We start from the raw sequence: 17,557 nt of genomic DNA on the forward strand, positions 1-17,557 counted from the left end.
GCTCAAGCAGCTGATGAGACATGGAGTGATGCGTTCTGGTGTTTCTGCTGGAGCGGGCTGTCGGACATGTCTCCATGTGTATATTGGTCGAGCACAATGACAGGTGTTTTGTTGGAAATCCTTGTAGGAGTGGGACAGTTTGTAAAGCGGGATGTCGGACATGTCCGCGCTGGAGCGGACTATTGGACATTTCCGCGCACTGAAGCGGGCTGTCGCACTTGTCCACGCACTGGAGTGGGCTGTCGGACATGTCTGCGCTAGAGCAGGCTGTTGCACATGATCGCGCTGGTACAGGCTGTTGCACATGACCGCACTCTTAAGGCTGTTGGACATTTCCGTACACTGAAGCGGGCTGTTGGGCATGTCTGCGTGCTGGAGTGGGCTGTCGGACATGTCTGCGCTAGAGCAGGCTGTTGCACATGACCGCGCTGGTACAGGCTGCTGGACATTTCCGCGCACTAAAGCGGACTGTTGGGCATGTCTGCGCAAAAGCAGGCTAATGCACATGACCGCGCTGGTACAGGCTGTTAGACATTTCCGCGCACTGAAGCGGACTGTTGGACATGTCTGCGCACTGGAGCGGGCTGTTGGACATGTCTGCGCTAGAGCAGGCTGGTACAGGCTGTTGGACATTTCCGCGCACTGAAGCGGACTGTTGGACATGTCTGCGCGCTGGAGCGGGCTGTTGGACATGTCTGCGCTAGAGCAGGCTATTGCGCATGACCGCACTGGTACAGACTGTTGGACATTTCCGCGCACTGAAGCGGACTGTTAGACATGTCTGTGCGCTGGGAGCGGGCTGTTGGACATGTCTGCGCTAGAGCAGGGTGTTGCACATGACAGCGCTGGTAAAGGCTGTTGGACATTTCCGTGCACTGAAGCAGACTGTTGGACATGTCTGCGCGCTGGAGCGTGCTGTTGGACATGTCCTCCTCTGCCCTTGCTGTGTTTTGGCATGAGATTTCCTCGGTGTCATGAGAGTGTGAGACAGAGCCCAAAAGCCTGAGATGCACAGCAGATGCGTGGGAGTTGGCAGCCCCGGTGGAGAAAGGGTTAACAGAATTTTTAAATAACCGAAATACCCAACATGGGCAAGATTATGTCGGTTAGAGGTTCTGAATATCGGTTTAGATTATTTTTTGATTAATTGCCCAGTACTACTCTTTAAAAAATAATGTTCTCATTCTTACATTTCATTACAACTTGGCCACGGCTCCGGATAGGATGAAGTTTTGGTCTGGATCCGGACCGCGGTCCGCCAGTTGGTGATGCCTTGGTCTACACGAAAAATAATTGTGCAATATGCAAAATTGTGAAATATGTAATATTGACTCGAAGCCCTTTCAGTTTGACTTTGTTTATTTTTAAACGTGTTTTCTTTGTCATTTGTAGTCTGTTTAAGAGGTGAAAAAAATGAATCAAAATCGTAAACTGAGTTTTTAGGCGGTATCCCCAGTCCTACTGCCTGTATTATTTTTACACCCCTTGTAAAATAACTCCATTTATCCAGGTATCCATAAAGAATTTTCCTCTACTGTTACAGGTATAATAAGGAGCAGCACAGGGATGTGTGCTAATATTGACCAAAGTGCAGTCGTGGTTATAATGAGGCTAGATCCTGGTTTTATCCTTTGGTGTGTTCATGATGATTTCTTTAACCCTCTGAGCCATTCAATCAAATTATCTAAAAATATTTCTGCTTAATTGTTTTGTAAACCAAGCTTGTTTAAACAGTAATTGACTGTGAAGCACTGTGAGCCATTTAATGTTCTGGTAGGAGTAAAATACAACACGGTCACTGACCCACTGACTGATGTTAATTTCATTAAGCCATTATTTAATACTAGGAAGCTGAAAAATGTAAAAACAAACCCAGCAACAGAACCTTTCTGCCCTCTCGTTTCTGATAGAAACACAGCAACATGTACATCCCAATGGAGTCTTCAAGCCGGTTTTCTGACCCTGGAAAACAGCCAGAGCCAATAAATATTTTGCTTCTGAGTGCACTGTAAAAAACCACTGGGTCAGATAAACTTCTCCAGCTTTTTGCTCACACACATGTAGGCAAGAATATTTTATAATATTTATAATAATATAATATTTATAATAGTTATTTTCAGATGATTCTCACAAAAAAAAAAAAAATCACATTTAAGAGCTTGTGGTCAAACAGGATCTGGCTCCTTGAAAAAAACATGAGTTGTGCACTATTAACCGTTTGAAACCACTCTCCTGCATTTTTAGACACTTTTCACAAGTATTTAAACCTTTGAGCCCAGAGTCAGTTGGTTTAATTTCTTTCAAAAATGTGGGTAAAAAAGGCAATGAGCAACTTGGCAAGAAATGTCCCAGAAAATTGCAAACAAGTTGTAGATTTAGATTTTCTTTTCTTAAAAAAAAGCTATTAAAAAAGAATTATTTGAACGATTTTTTAAATTATCATGATTATATATTAAAAATAATATTATAGAATAATAAAAATGTTTAAGAGGTTCTTGTTTTCAGGACATTTCCCTGTTGTTTTTGGTTCTTATAATCTTTTTTTTAAATTATTTTCAGGTAACTCCCTTGTAATTTTTTACTAGGTTATTGCTAATTTCTGGGCTATTTTTTCTGAAATTGCTCATTGCCTCCCACGTTTTCGAAAGAAATCGGGCCAGTTTGCCCATGTTTCAAAGGGTTAGAGACACAATAGGTGCTCCACAGATTAAAAAGGCTCCTTCTACTGCTAAAGAATTGCACCTATAACCCGCTCTCTCAAATTGGTATCCAAAATATTCTGACAACAAATACATGTTATCAATGCTCTACAGTGGCAAGATTCGGTCGTAGTTGATTTGGCGACACCTGCAGTTACCAGTAGTAACGGCAAATGCAGTTTAACAGTGCAGGTCACAGAGCGGCAGCAAAACAAACAAGTCTATTTTAATGTAGAAGTCAGGCCAAAAATGGCCATTTCCAACATTCTGTGAGCAACTGTGATCTGATTTTAGACTGCACACTGCATGAGTCTGCGGACAGGCGGACACAGTGAAAGGAGCTGGTTACTTTGCCAAGTTCGAGATGTGCAGCCTGTCGCCTGCAGCTCCTCATGTTACAGTTCACTGTGGCTGCTCCTGACTGTTCCTTCACTTGAAGAAATGCCAAAATTATTGTTGTCTTGCTTCGTAGATGTATTTTTGATAAATGATAGCAGTAAATGCTAATCTCCCTGAAAAACCATAGATGTAGTTTGAATGATTGAATAGGACTTTAACAATGAAGTGTCGTCTTATTTTGCAGAAAAAACATTTGTACGCTGCCATGGAACCAGGTGTCAACAACAAAATACAGTTCTGATTTTGGGATCGAACAGCCAGCCCAGAAAAGAAACACTATGAAATTCTATCTTTGTTCCACGGTAGAAACAAACAAGCATTGTAACCATTGTGTTTGGGATCAAGGCTTGCCTTTGCTCCGAGGCTAAACTATCCAACAGCTACAGGAATGCGTGGGACAAAGTGCTCATCTCAACATGCATCAGCTTCTGAGGAATCATTCAGTAAAATAGACAAAAAGATTAAAAACAGGGCATGGAGATGACTTCCTGTCCATCAAAGGATGCTGACAGGATAAAAGGCAGTAGCAAGACAGAAATACATCTGATTAACGTTTAAAAATAGCTGAAAACACTAACATCGTGAGCGGTGCTACGTTGCTGTCGGCATCTCTGCCACCTGTTTCTGTGCAAGTTGTCTGGTAGTGATTCATTTCTTTGTCCACTGAGTGAGATAAAACACTCCCCACTATGTTAAACTGGAGTGATGAATGTTCAGCTTCTCTACACCCCATAAATCCCTGCAGGACCTTCTGCATGGTGCTCACACACCAGCATCTCAATGAGAAGACATATTCTTGCAGCCACATCTACGGCATCGAACGGTGCAGATTCAAAACATTAAGCGATATAATTAAAAATAAAATGACACAGCTCATCCGTGAATAAATACACACTGAGCTTTGTAGCGTTTGAGGCTGCAGCCGGCCGAAGCGGCCCCATGATGAGGGCTCGTCTGGGGAGCTGGTGAAAGGGTAAACACTGATGGAGACCTGCTGAACTCAGTGAAGTGTCACATCCCATGCTGGGTAAATGACAGCCTTCCTGCACAGCGGGGATTTTATTCACAGAGCCGTTCTGTTTGAGCAACTGGGATTATGTCTAAATGGTATTCTCTGTCTCTCTCCTTCGAAAGAGCTCACATTAAGCGAGCACCCAATCTATTTCCGAGACACACAATTTAGAGAGAACGGTCTCTCCAGCTGACTGATGTGAGGTGCTTTAAAAGTTTTGTTCCTCAAGTTTTTTTCCCGTAACATTTATTCCCAGAGAGCAGGATGAGAAGTTTGTAATAAGGCCAGAACCCACTCACTATTTTATTCCTGCTCTTTGTGAAAACTGTGTCATCAGATACTGCTTCCAAAATCTTTTCACTGGCACACAGGCGGGCGGAACTGAATCAGACAGTTTCTCTACATCACTGCATGGGCAGCAGACAGATTTGCAATCCTGTTTTATTCTGGGCAGAGTGTAAAAGTGAGGCTGTGCTCTCCCATGGGCCTTTGGGAACACGCCCACTCAGCTGTGCGGCATATGTAAAGCTCCACCGTCGCTCTGCTTGGTATTCCTTGGCTGCAGACCAGCTCCTGCAGGACTGAAAGCACCTCTTAATAACTCAGAAAATGTTACAGTTTATTTAAAAAAAAAAATTAAACCCACAGTAGTCATCAATATTATTTTTAGGCCCCTCAGTTTTTCTAAGCATCTTCAGGGATATGCAAACTACGCACTTTGAAATGTGTTGTGTGTATTTAGCATAAGCTGTATTTTTTTAAAAAATGGAAATAGCCATTGTGATGCCACCCATTGGTTTGTGGACTACCCTTTTGAGCCTCGTGTTTGGCATTTTGGTCATTGCCATCTTGTTCTTTTTGAAACCAGAAGTGACCATATTTAGGCCACATTTAGATGAGAATGGTGCTAATTAAAAAAGGAAAAGTCCTTCCTTTGGGTTTTTAAGAAAATCTGCACATATGATGTTATTATTATTACATTATGAGAACAATCCTCACGTACACAGATCTGCAAAAAGAGCAGTGAGTATAAACAAACAAAAAGATGAACGCAGGCACTCAAAAGAAGTGACAATAAACTCAGTAGAGTCAGCAGCGCAAACACAGCTTGGTAGTCCGCCATTGTTGTTACTGTTGCCCTCGGTCGCTCATGGCTAACTGTCTGAAATGTGATGCACGCGCGTGAAGTGCGGCCGTAACGTCACCGTTCTCACAGGATCAGCACATTGCCAATTTACATGGCAACAGAAGGGGTGGCCTTTTTCAAAAAATAAAGTTAAAAAAAAAGTGTGCATTGTTCACCAAAGCAACTAACCAACAGATACATATGCCAAAGAAAAGCTGCTTGTAACAAGAAACACACCTAATTTTAAACATTGTAAAATACTTTTTAGTTTTTTAATATGTTCAAATATTGCAACATTTACTGTTTCAAGATGGTTGAAGGAATGAAAGAGGGAGGCTATGTTTGCACACAGTCAAGAAAATCAATGGAATACTTTAAAAAAAAAATCCTATTTCAACAAAAAGAAACAAAAGGGTACAAGCAGCTACACACTTTTCCATATGTTGACGTGATAAACAACATGTTTGGGAAAGTTAATCAGCTGCATGCACAGCTGCATGTAAACAGAAATATTATTGTAATATTGATTTTCATTAGCCATGTGAATAGCTTTGTAGGATTATTGTCTTTTTTTTGGAATAACAGTAAAAAGCAAACAGGAATATTTTGTGCATGTAAATGAAGTCAATGCCATCCCGAGACGTAGCATTGGTGAAAAACAGAGTCTGTGAAGAGGCTCCACTGTTAAGTTTATAAAAATGTCTGGCGTGCCAGGTTAAGAAAAGAGCACACATGCTCTGAGGCGTGTTCTTGCCCTAAAGCCATGGATAGAGGAGGCTAGCCTGGCATGTTGCTTGGATTGATGCCTTTTGATCAATTACACCCATTAGTGGGCAGCTGAGCCGATCAATAGCAGATCAAAGCTGTCAGGGAGTTGTTTCCCCCAATCCATCAGAGAAGAAGAACTCTTGCTGGGAAGATGCAATGGGATGTGAAATTAAAGAGATGACCAGTTCTGTTCAGATGCAGCTGGATTATCAAATGTTACAGCAGAAGAGCTGCAACTCAGGGGATGAAGACTGACTCAATCTTCACATCAATATCACCAGACTATCTTTAATCCCTCACTCAGGGAAAATGGTAACTCTATTTACTTTACAGCTTGTCGACTGTGCCACAGAATCCACTTTAAGTGAAATGTGATGATGTCGGGGCAGCCAAATCCCTAAAAAGCAGATATTGTGAAATTATAATTTAGATTTGCACTTGATTTAGACCTGCTCCTATTTACTTAATGACTGTTTCAGGCAAAATAGGTTCCTTGTTGCTGGTGAGGCTCAGCAGAAAAGAGCTCAGCAGTCACGCCCCATGGCCTGCCATACTCTGCTTGAACCTGCACAGCCGACTGAGCTCACCTGCTCCTCCCTCCACACACCTGATGCTCTCTGCACAGCATTTCATGCTCTTGCACAACAAGCCAAGATTTGTTTTGACTAATTTTCAGGATATTGTGGTTTTGGTGTTTTCTAGGATAAAATTTCCAGCACCCTGTGGCAATTCTGTTGAAATCTGCTGACTCTCGGGTGTGGCATCATATCATCCAGTTCATTTCCTGCACCAAACAAGCTCATGTGAAAAGATATGCAACAACTAAACTGCTGAATGTTGTTTTTCTCAAACATGCACTTTGAATTTTCAAATTGCCACAATATTATATTTTGTTGTGTGTCTTTATGATAAGTCAAACTATTGCATATATAGATTCTAAATTAACTTATATATATATTAATTAAATACCACCTTAAAGCTCAACTTTCTACAGTAAGTCAGCAAATAAAAAAATCACAAAAACAACAGGCAATCATATGACTCAGCTAAATATTAAGACATAGACAGGCTCGCCTTTCCAATATTGCTTGTATAACACGCCTACATGGCCTTTGATTGGAAATAATTGCGGCCAGTGCGGTGGCTGCAATAGAAATAAAGCTGCTAATGTTTTGAACATCCGTTACAGTGCTTCTTGGGATGTTATCGCCAAAGGAGAAGTCGCAAAACATCACTCAGTGGAAACGCAGCCATCTCACAATTGTGTTTTATCAGCGTTTTGCGCAGATTTGTAATGGGAACCTGCCTACTTTCACCACAGCAGTAGATCATCAAATCAAAGAAAGAAGCCTATACAATAGGCACATGAAATTACATGTGATTGCATGAGTGACAACACAGGGAGGCATCACCTCCTTTCACTCAGTCAAGCTCAGTATCTTCAGGAGGAGCTTTGCAAACACAATGGCTGAGCAACAACCACCAGAAAAAGAAGAAAAGCCCATCCCTGCTTTGGGAACAACAGCACACACTGCAAAGACAACTAAAAAGCCAGGTGACTAAAAAACAAACTGAAAAAGGCACGAGGGCAAGACAGCATCGGTTTTAAATCCTTTCACGTCCGGCAGCCTGTTTCCAGTTCCCATCCTGTCCACTCCTATTTCCTTCTGTGTCTTTCTCTGATAACTAGTATCACACACAAACACCGTGTGGCACCGACTGATTATACACACCTAAATATGGTGAAATGTAAATATAATTTGGCCAAAATGCATCGCTCGGTGGACTTTTGCTGGCAGATGGGCAGGGAGCTCTGGGCACTGGCAGGAAGCCAAACATTGTTCATCTGCAAACGTTGCGATTACACAGAACTGGTTTGAAACCGGCAAACTTTTCCTCTCTAAGTTTATATCCGTCCAGTTTATATCCATACAGTCGATTAAAACTAGGTAAGCCTGGTAAATCCTTTGGGAAGTGCAATGTGATGAAGGGGGAATGACTTGAAGAAGGTGACTGCCATCATCTTTACTTTTGTTAGCACTTCATTCATGATAAAGCCACAGCACCGCAGCAAAGAAAATAGAGCAAGCAGCAATTTCTTGGATTTTCAGGAAGAATATTTCTAAAAGGTGAAATGACTTTTGATCATCAAGCTGGAGGCATTTTACAGAAGCTTAGGTGTACATATCAGGGCAGAAAATTCAACAGATTATGAAATATTCTTACTATTAGACTGGCAAGGTTTTTTTTTGCATTTGCATAACATATAAAAGATTTAAAAATCACGATTTTAAAACAAGATAAAAATAGATGACTGCTTAATGGCTTGTGTTTGAATTAAATATTTCTTTTGTCATTTTTCTAAGTTGCTGCAGAGTTTCAAAGAGCTGGCCAGAACAGAAAAGACAAAACAAAAGACAAAAAACATCCTCCATGAAAATCACAGCAGTGTTCTCAACACATTTCATCTCCAACCTCCTCTGATTCACACCAGCAAGATATTATCAGCGTCGAATGTTTCTCTCAGTTTTTGAGAGGAAATGGGTGCACATGCACAGACTTCACATACATTATCTACACATCGTGTGCCATTAGCAGTTAAGTCAGTTTCAAATCAAGACAAATCAGTTTCAACTGAATCATGCAAACACTTTTTTACAGCAACATAGCAACATACTTAAGGACTTCTAAGAATTAAGTTTGTGAAGTGATTTTAGTGACAATACACTGTATGAGAGTGAATATATTGAATATTTTTATATTTTTATTTTGTAGATAATTCCCCCAAATTATGCAAAAAGTATATTTTTCCAAATCAAGTGTTAAAGGATAATCAAAAGAAGACAATTTATGTGTGAAGTGATGCTGACAACACTGCACTTTATAAGAGCAAAGTTACAGAATAATTTTGTGTAAAGCACTTTGTAATTGTCACTGCACACTCAACTCACAGAGGTTTGCACATAGAGCAATGTTATTTGTCCTCCTCTGAGAAGTTTTGGTGAAAATTAGGTTGTAGATTGTTGTCTACTTAAGTACAGATGGAAAAAGGCATTGTTTGTATTTTGCCAGCATTTTGCATTTGAGTCATTGATTACTCTCAAAAAAAGGTAATAAATCACAATATATGTTAATGTAATAATCAACATATCACAAAAACCTTTAAAATTGTAATAATATTGTATCAAGAATGAATTATTGTGATCATTTTGAACCCTGGGGCCTCTGGTGATTGCCACCATTAATGATAAGGACACAGGGACACAACACTGACGTAATGCCATAATTGCACTGACAAATGACCGAAATCTACCAGGTGCATCGCTTTTTAGAAAAGTGTTTTCCATGAAGACACCTGTCAGAGTTTTGTCGAGAGCTGGAGGAAGGATGAAGTATGACAGAGGTGGCAAACGACTGAGTAAAAACCCTGCAGATAGAAATACATCCAATATATATTAAAGATTATTTTTGCTGCACTACCTACTGAACTTTATTCCAAATTCCAGTCTTTAGTGGTATATATCAGTCCAGACAGACTTGGCTCCTGTTTGCTCCAGTATTTATGCTTATCACTGTACATTTTCTGTGTCAAAGCTGTGTTATTGATGTGTGCATGTGTGGGTAAATACATAGTATCTTCATCTGCATCTGTGGTTTCACAGCCTCGGTGTGGAAATGTGCCGACTGCTCCCTGCCCGAGCAAGCCAAAACTCAGAGTTTCATTTGCTCAGAAAGCTGTTCCCCCGAGACACAGTGATTGATGCATTAGACAACCAACTGAACCCTACTTTGAAGCATATTGGCCCGGTGATTCAGCAGTATTCTGGAGCCAGCTCCAGTTTGCGCGATGGCAATCTCTGTGCAGTGAAAGATGGAAGATGGCATTTTGATTCAGTGAGCAAAATCTTGTGGCAGCCATGCGGATGCATCCACCAAATGTATTCCCATCAGTTTGTCTGAGGTGAAATGAAGCACGCAGCGGGGGATTACCTCCAAACAATTAGCTTTTACAAAGTACCATGCAGTATTGCTCCTTTGAAATCGTGCCTTATGGCAAAACATCTATGACCCAATAAATGAGAGCAGTAATCTGAGGTGTTCTAACAATGACCTGGTTGATTTCTGCGATGCTAGAACTTGCAAAGCGCCGTTTCCAGCAGGAGCGTGGGCACACGGACTCTGAAGCAGCTGATTGGCCTGCTTAAAGCCTTCAGCTTTGTCAAGGAAATCTTTAGCCAGCCTCCTTTGTGCAGGCAGTGTAGAAAACACCCAAAGAAGTATGCAGGAGGAGAGACTTCCTGACAGCTCATTTAACATTCTGCCGGCTTCCACCCACTTAATCTGAAACCCCCACCTCTCTGACGTTAGCTGATTCTTTTATGAAAAACAGAACATCATGCCATCTTTCCCTTTATAGACACATTTTTCACACACTTCCACCATTATGAGCCTTCATTGTACACAGGAGCTATCAACCCAGAACGAACAGTCTTTTCTGCACAGCCTCCGTACTCCTGCCCTGACATACTTGAGTCCAGTCGTGTACATTAATAAATGATAGTGGCAGAGCTGACGGGATTCACGCCCGCCTGGGCACCAGCTGCAATTATAGCAGACATGTCAGAGAGACACAGCTCCACCGGAGACAACCCAATCAAACACGAGGCCTGCGCTGCCACTGTTTCGATGAGCGCTGGTTGACAAATAAAGTCCACACGCACAGATGTGGACCCCGCTGACTGGCTGGACCCGTCACTGCAGACCTGCAGGGTCTCCAGTGGCTTCAAAGTTCAATACATTTTACCAAAGATGCTACAGAATGAGGCCAATCACTGCATCTAAAACCCTACAAACCTCTGAGATTATATTATGTTTACACTGCTGATAAAACTTTACGGCAGTTACTATAATTACCATGCAGTGATGATGTCAGCAGAAATTATGGGAAATGCTGATTCTGTGATCTGTGACCATTAGAGCAATGCACAAAGACAATCTATAGTATGTGTTGCATTAATTATGTCTCAGTAGAAAAGATAGAGATACAGACACATTATTAGATGTCATCATTAATTTTCTTAAAAAATGACACAAAGGATTTTTTAAAACTGGGTTTAAATGGGCTATGAGTGCAAGCTATGAAAAAAGACTAAAAGAAGCTGTGCCATAATTGAATTTAATTAAAAAATGGCCCACATTGTTTATAAGAAGTGACCCATTGATGAGAAATGTTTCTAACTAGTAATTCAGTTCATGATCGTATACGTCACAATCGGAGCGATATAGTTTGTATATTTCCACTTGCAACATATATTGGACACAATGGTGCCAACTATCAATATTTATATTAACATGCAAGTGCTCTTAACAGATTCCCCTGCCAATTTGATTTACCAGAGTCACAACTTCATGACTCCTCATGGCTGAGCTTATGAAACCAATGAGGGTAAAGTGAGTGGAAGTGAGCTAACCTGCAGTTAAAATAATCGCAATATAGCCAAGTGCAATATCCAAATCATGGAAGCTGCAATTCCAACGGTAAAATGTATCACAAAATACTACTAAAAGAAGCACTGTGGTGCTACAGAGACGTCCCGGCATATGCATTATATTCCCAGACATTAGGTGCTTGTTTGGTACAGACCCCAATAAAAAACATGAGATCATCACATTTTAAGTGAGAATGAAATGCAAAATTACTTTTCCCACTAAAATCACAACTCATATCTCACTCGTTAATTTGTCAAAATAATTGCAATATGACTGTTACTGTATATCAATTCACCCTTCAACTCCAAAGATGTAGCAGGATCAAGGACAAAAGTAATTTCGTTTTTCAAACTTGGTTTAAAAAAATGACCAATAAATCTACCTTCTCCCTTCTTTGTGAAGGAGAAACTTACAGGGGGAAAATGGCAGACAATGTGGACAGAACAGTCCAGAGAGGCACCATCATCCTCAAGTCAAAAGTCTGGGCCCGCTCTTTCAGCTTTTACAACACAGATGGTACAAACAAATTCAAAGACCAGGGTATATATGATATGCAAGAACTGTCTTGTGAAAGTAAAGTATGCAGGCAACCAACATGGCACAATCATGGCCTCAGAATGTCTCGCTTGAAGACAAAATTTATTTATTTTTTCCTTCTTATCTTTTGACTTTAAAGCACTTAGAATAACATTTGTGACTGATAAGATGCAATGCAAATGAACTTGCTTGAAAACACTCACTGAAATTGCAGCCAATGTCTCTCTAAAACCATCATGTTTGCAGTGGTCTGCAGCTTGGCAACCATATTCATCATCCCCTCCTCCTCCTGATGACAAAGTCAGCTCATAAAACCAAAACTACGTCACTTCAGAAACATCAATATTGTACCTTGAAAATGTACAAACGCAACATACAGTATCCATCGTTTGCAGAAATGTACAATGCCAAGATTGATTTTGGCGACTGGACTGGTGCACAACAACGAACATGCATATCCATCTGATACAAAATTTTGACAAAAATGCAAAAACAGGCAAAAAAATATCCTTTTTCACAACATGGGTTTTTAACTGCTGAGTAAGAATGAAAAAATAGCGCACTATTTCAGTCATTCAAGCTGCAATTCCAACACTGACCACAATTTGGGTTGCAATGGCGCTGTCTGTATTTTCACTCATTGACTCCACAGGCAGAATCAGCAGCAAGTCAACATTATTTCTGAAGTTACAAAACGGGCACGGGCACCGGGTGAATGAGACAAAGAGCTTTGTCAGCCTCTATATGGCAATTATCAATGCCATATGTGCAATTTCAGATTGACTGGGGCAACCCATCGAGGAGAAAAATGTATGTAGACAGACAGATGGACTGAGCCGTCTTCATTTTATAGCAAGATTGTCTTAAAATATATTAAGCATGGCAGAATTGCTGTATCATAATACCATCGTTAACATGGGCAATGCATTATGACAGTATCATAGTGTGAGCTATCCTGCCGTTCCCACCTCTGTGTCAAACACAGTTTCTGCAGGCCACAGAATGCTTAATATTTCCTGTATTGCTGACAAACCTGCACAAAAACACATAATGGAGTAAACTGATGAACAAGTTAGAGTTACACTGAAAGAGGGAGAAGAAAAGGAGCTGCAGCAAATATAAAAAGCACCACAAACCTTGGTCTAACCGGAAGATTCTGCTTTTATTCTACTACCAGCTGCTCATTCAGCATGTAAATGATAATAGAGAGAGATTAATCTTTGAAGTGAAGCTTTACAAAGCACACATAATCAGACCATTTCATCCTCCTCTGCTGGCCAGTCAATTCTGAAAACCCATAAATCCTTTTTAATACTTCACCTTTCAATGAATAAGAAATGATGTCTCTTTATGTCTCTGTCTCCCCAGTTTGACCATTATTTATGATGTCAAAACATTCAGCCAGCTCTGTGGTCTGGTGAATACAGTTGTTTGTGCAGACAAATCCCCTTTGGCTTGTTGCTTAGCACTTAATATCATAAAATTGCCCAAGAGTAAAGCCAACTACCAGGACTATGTTTGTTTATTATATATACTGCATCTAATTTACTTTCATTAAGGGGTGAAAGTAGCGTTAAAAGAGAGAGAACGCGTCAAGTTAAATAGGTTATTAAGTCTGACGCATCACATTTAATAACCTTTTTATGCAAAACAAACTCCTCAGCGCACTGAAATCCATCTTAACTAAAGCTGCAGCTAATCATTGTTTTCCTAACTGTTTGCCTATTCTTTTTTTGTTCTTATGAAACTCAAATATATTCATTTTGCAATGATATAAAACAGAGCAAAGTGGCAAACCCTGCAAAGCTGGAGCCACAAAATGTTTGGTATTTGTAGTGTAATGATGCTGTCACGAAACGGCTGATTGCCCAAGACTTAACTGAGAAGTTCTTTTTTTAAGTTTTAATTTTAAATATAAGCAGGTTGTCTTTAACCATTTAGCACTCATTTAATCACAACGACAGATTATTCATCAATGAAAATAATCAATAGTTTGCATCCCTAGTGTACAGAGGAGCTGCAACATTTCATTGAATTCTTGTCAAATATTAAATTATCAAATGAATATCTTTAGGTTGAGGACAAATCAAGACGCTTGACGACGTCATCATGGGCACCATTTTCTGACATTTAGGCTGAACAACTGATTGATTGATAAAAAAAATAATCAACAATGAACATAATCAATAGTTGCAGCCCTAATGATGATCAATCAGTCATCAATTGCTTGTTTCTTGTGTCAGCACTAGTCTGAACCCTGAGGACTGCAGAGCAGCAGCGTGCGCTGTCAGGATTTAAGTTCATTTGAGGCATCTCAGAGATACAGCCAGTGTTTGGTTGTACACATATTCACTATAAGACAACAAATATCCACCGTTATGCAGATTACAAGTACACGTCACTGAACAATATACTATGTAATGCATGAACCTGCTATACTGGCAGATCAATAGGACCTCCTGACGGGCTGAACCATGACTAATGTGGTTCATTTGGCTGCTCAAGACCTCTGAATTCGACCATAAACAGACCTGCGCTGTTCAAAACACAAAGCAAACCTAAAGATTCAAGCCATGTCTCTGCCAGCTTGGTGTAATCTGCTGGAAAACTATTTTGATGCCGCACTGATGCCTAACAGGAGAATAATGGCTGAGGGTGTGGGTGAGGAAAGCTTAGGGGCTGTTCTTTATTTATCAGAGGAGGGGGATGCCTGGGGTGTGACTTTTTTATTATTATTATTATTATTTTTACACTCTCCAAAGCTTAAAATATTTTTCCTTGCTAAAAAAATGTAAAAATAAAACATAATTTTTCTGCTTTTTTTTTTTTTTTTTTTTGCTGTGCTAAATAGTGTGATTTTTTGGGATTCTTAAAATAAATTCACCAAATATTTACAAAAAATTTAAACAGGAAAAAAGGCCAAAATATTTTTCTTAAATAGTAGACAGTGTAAATTTGTTTTTTTTTTTTTTTTTTTTTTTTTGAGAAACCATGCTTTTTTTTTTTTTTTTTACAGTACAGACAAAGAAGATAGATAGATACATTTTTGAAGTTGAAAAAAGTAATTTTACAATTATTTAAAGAAAATAAAACAAAACAAAAATTGCCAATATTTTCTCTTTAAGAATTCCTTAAATATTGAAAGAAAAAAAGAAAAACATTTTTAGAGAAAAAAAATTGCAATTTCTTTCTTCAAAAACTGCTGAATTATTTTTAAAGAAAAAAAAAAAAAGAAAGAAATGACCTGGTATTTTTAAGGAATAAACGGTGTTTGGAATTTTTGAATGAAACCACGTTTTTTGACAGTAAAGACAATAATGTTAAAAATATATATTTTAGATTGTGAAATATATATACAAAAAGACATTTTAAAGTTGTATGCCTCACCCCCATGCCTCCCTCTTTTGCATCACCCCCTCCCCTTTCATAAATAACGAACAGTCCCTTGTGGATGGTGATAAAAATAGACGATGAGTCAACAAGAACAATGTCTAATGTTTTATACTTAAAAAATATAAGTCATGATGCAAAAATCACACAGTCGGTCAGCCTCAGCAGGCAGACTGAACAACTGCAGCCACACAAGTTATCTCATCGCCTCTGACAGCCTGGGTGTGTCTCAACACTCACGAATATTTACCAACTTGTCTCATCCACAGCATCACAGCCGAGGCTGCACACACGCACATACCCAGCCTCATTTACCGAGCATTTCAAAACGCAGAAATGTTTCAAACTAAACAGCCGGCCGTACATTAACATTTCAAACTTCACAATTCAAACACTCCAGTCCAGTGCATTACGCCTTACAGGCTGGGAATTTGATTAAAATAATCCGCATCCTCACTCCCACAAACTGAACATTTAACCGGTGAAGACGTTTCAGTTTAAACGGTTAAAACTCACGACAAACTAGCTATTAGCCACATTTCCGCGACCGACCACAAGCAGGTGCAACGAGTTCACATGATTAAAATAAATAAATAAAAATCAACTTCTCGGAAGGATTAAACATGACTTACCACTTTGCTCCCCGAGAAAGACGAGTTTGAATTTTCTTAAAGGGTTTCCAAAGTCACTGCCCACGGACATTTTGAGGAGGAGAAGGAGGGGGACTGTGGACACCGGAGGACAGGCTCACTGCTGGCGTTTTCCCAGTCGAGTTTCGGTGTCGGTTTGTGGGGATGCCGGGCTGGAAAAGGCGGTGATGTTTCCGTGTCTCTCTTCGTGATGTGGACACACTGCTGCTGCTGCTGCTGCACCGGGCCGTGACGATACTTGTGGGTTTTTTCTTTTTTTTCACTCGAGGTTTTCTGCGCACGCGCGGCCTCTCCTCGTTCTCCCTCAACTGACAGCCGTGATATAAAATGACGTCATGTGAGTTTGGGGAGACAGACCTGAGCAGCGCGTGCTGCTGGAAACCAGTTTCATCTGTCTGGAGGAACTTCTTCTCTCAGTAAATACATTGGTACCTTAATATTAATGTAACAAACATTTACAACAACAACAACAACAACAACAACAGTTAAACTAATGTTTGCAATGTTTGCAGTTTTTTTCTTAAGTAAATGTACAAGTACCATACTTTGGAAATAGTCTGGTACAAATATGTCCTACATTGAATATGTATATTCAGTAAAATCTGAAAAAAAAATGTAAGTAAAGTATTAAAAGTAATGCAGAAAAATCGTAATAATAATAAAATAATAATAATATTTAATAATAATAATATAGGTCAGTAAAAGTACTAATACCATACTTTGAAAATAGTCTGGTAAAAATAAATATTCTACATGATTTTGTATATTCAGTAAAATCAGAAAAAATGTACGTAAAATATTAAGAGTAATAGAGAAAAATCTAAATAAGAATAAAATAATAATATTTAATAATAATAATAATAAACATAATCATAAATAAAACACCCAAAAAATTCAAAATAATTATTTTTTTTTAAGTATGCCAATGTGTGCTACACTCAACAATATACCATAAAAGTAGTTCCTTTCCATAAGTGAAAGTACTAATACTACACTTTGAAAATATTTTGGTACAAATAAAAATTCTGCATTGAAAGTAATGTATTAAAAGTAAAAGAAAGAAAAAATTTAAAGTATGCAGATAAATAAGTATGCTACAATATACCCTAAAATACCATACCATAAAAGTACTAATATTCTGGTACAAGTACACATCCATCCATTGAATATCTATTATCTGTATTATCAGAAAAATTTATGCAAGTTTTAAAATTAAAGTCAAAATTATATATTTATATATATATATATATATTTAAAAAGAGTATGAGCAAGTAAGTGTGCTACACTGAACAAGATACCATAAAATAAGTTTCTTTACTTCAGTAAAAGTACTTATACCATGAAGAAATACTTTGCTTTGAGTAAAAATCCTATATCAGAAATGTTATTTAAATAAAGCCAAATAGATGAAGACAGAAATGAAAAAAGACTTCACACTGACTTGATTAATTGTACATTATATTAGCCAGTAATACTTACACATTTA

The 17,557-nt window shown here is 39.0% G+C and overlaps 1 protein-coding gene across 1 annotated transcript in view; it reads right to left on the reverse strand.

The window, feature by feature from the left end:
* The window catches only part of rab6ba (RAB6B, member RAS oncogene family a), a 67,957-nt gene extending 51,470 nt beyond the window's left edge, over positions 1 to 16,487 (reverse strand). Inside the window, exon 1 of the mRNA XM_042516681.1 lies at positions 16,054 to 16,487. Within this exon, the coding sequence (XP_042372615.1) occupies positions 16,054 to 16,123 (70 nt within the window). The 5' untranslated portion in view covers positions 16,124 to 16,487. The remainder of the gene's footprint in view (positions 1 to 16,053) is intronic.
* Positions 16,488 to 17,557: the final 1,070 nt, after the last annotated feature.

This window comes from Plectropomus leopardus, chromosome 3, assembly GCF_008729295.1.
Source record: "Plectropomus leopardus isolate mb chromosome 3, YSFRI_Pleo_2.0, whole genome shotgun sequence".
Classification (NCBI taxonomy): Eukaryota; Metazoa; Chordata; class Actinopteri; order Perciformes; family Serranidae; genus Plectropomus; species Plectropomus leopardus.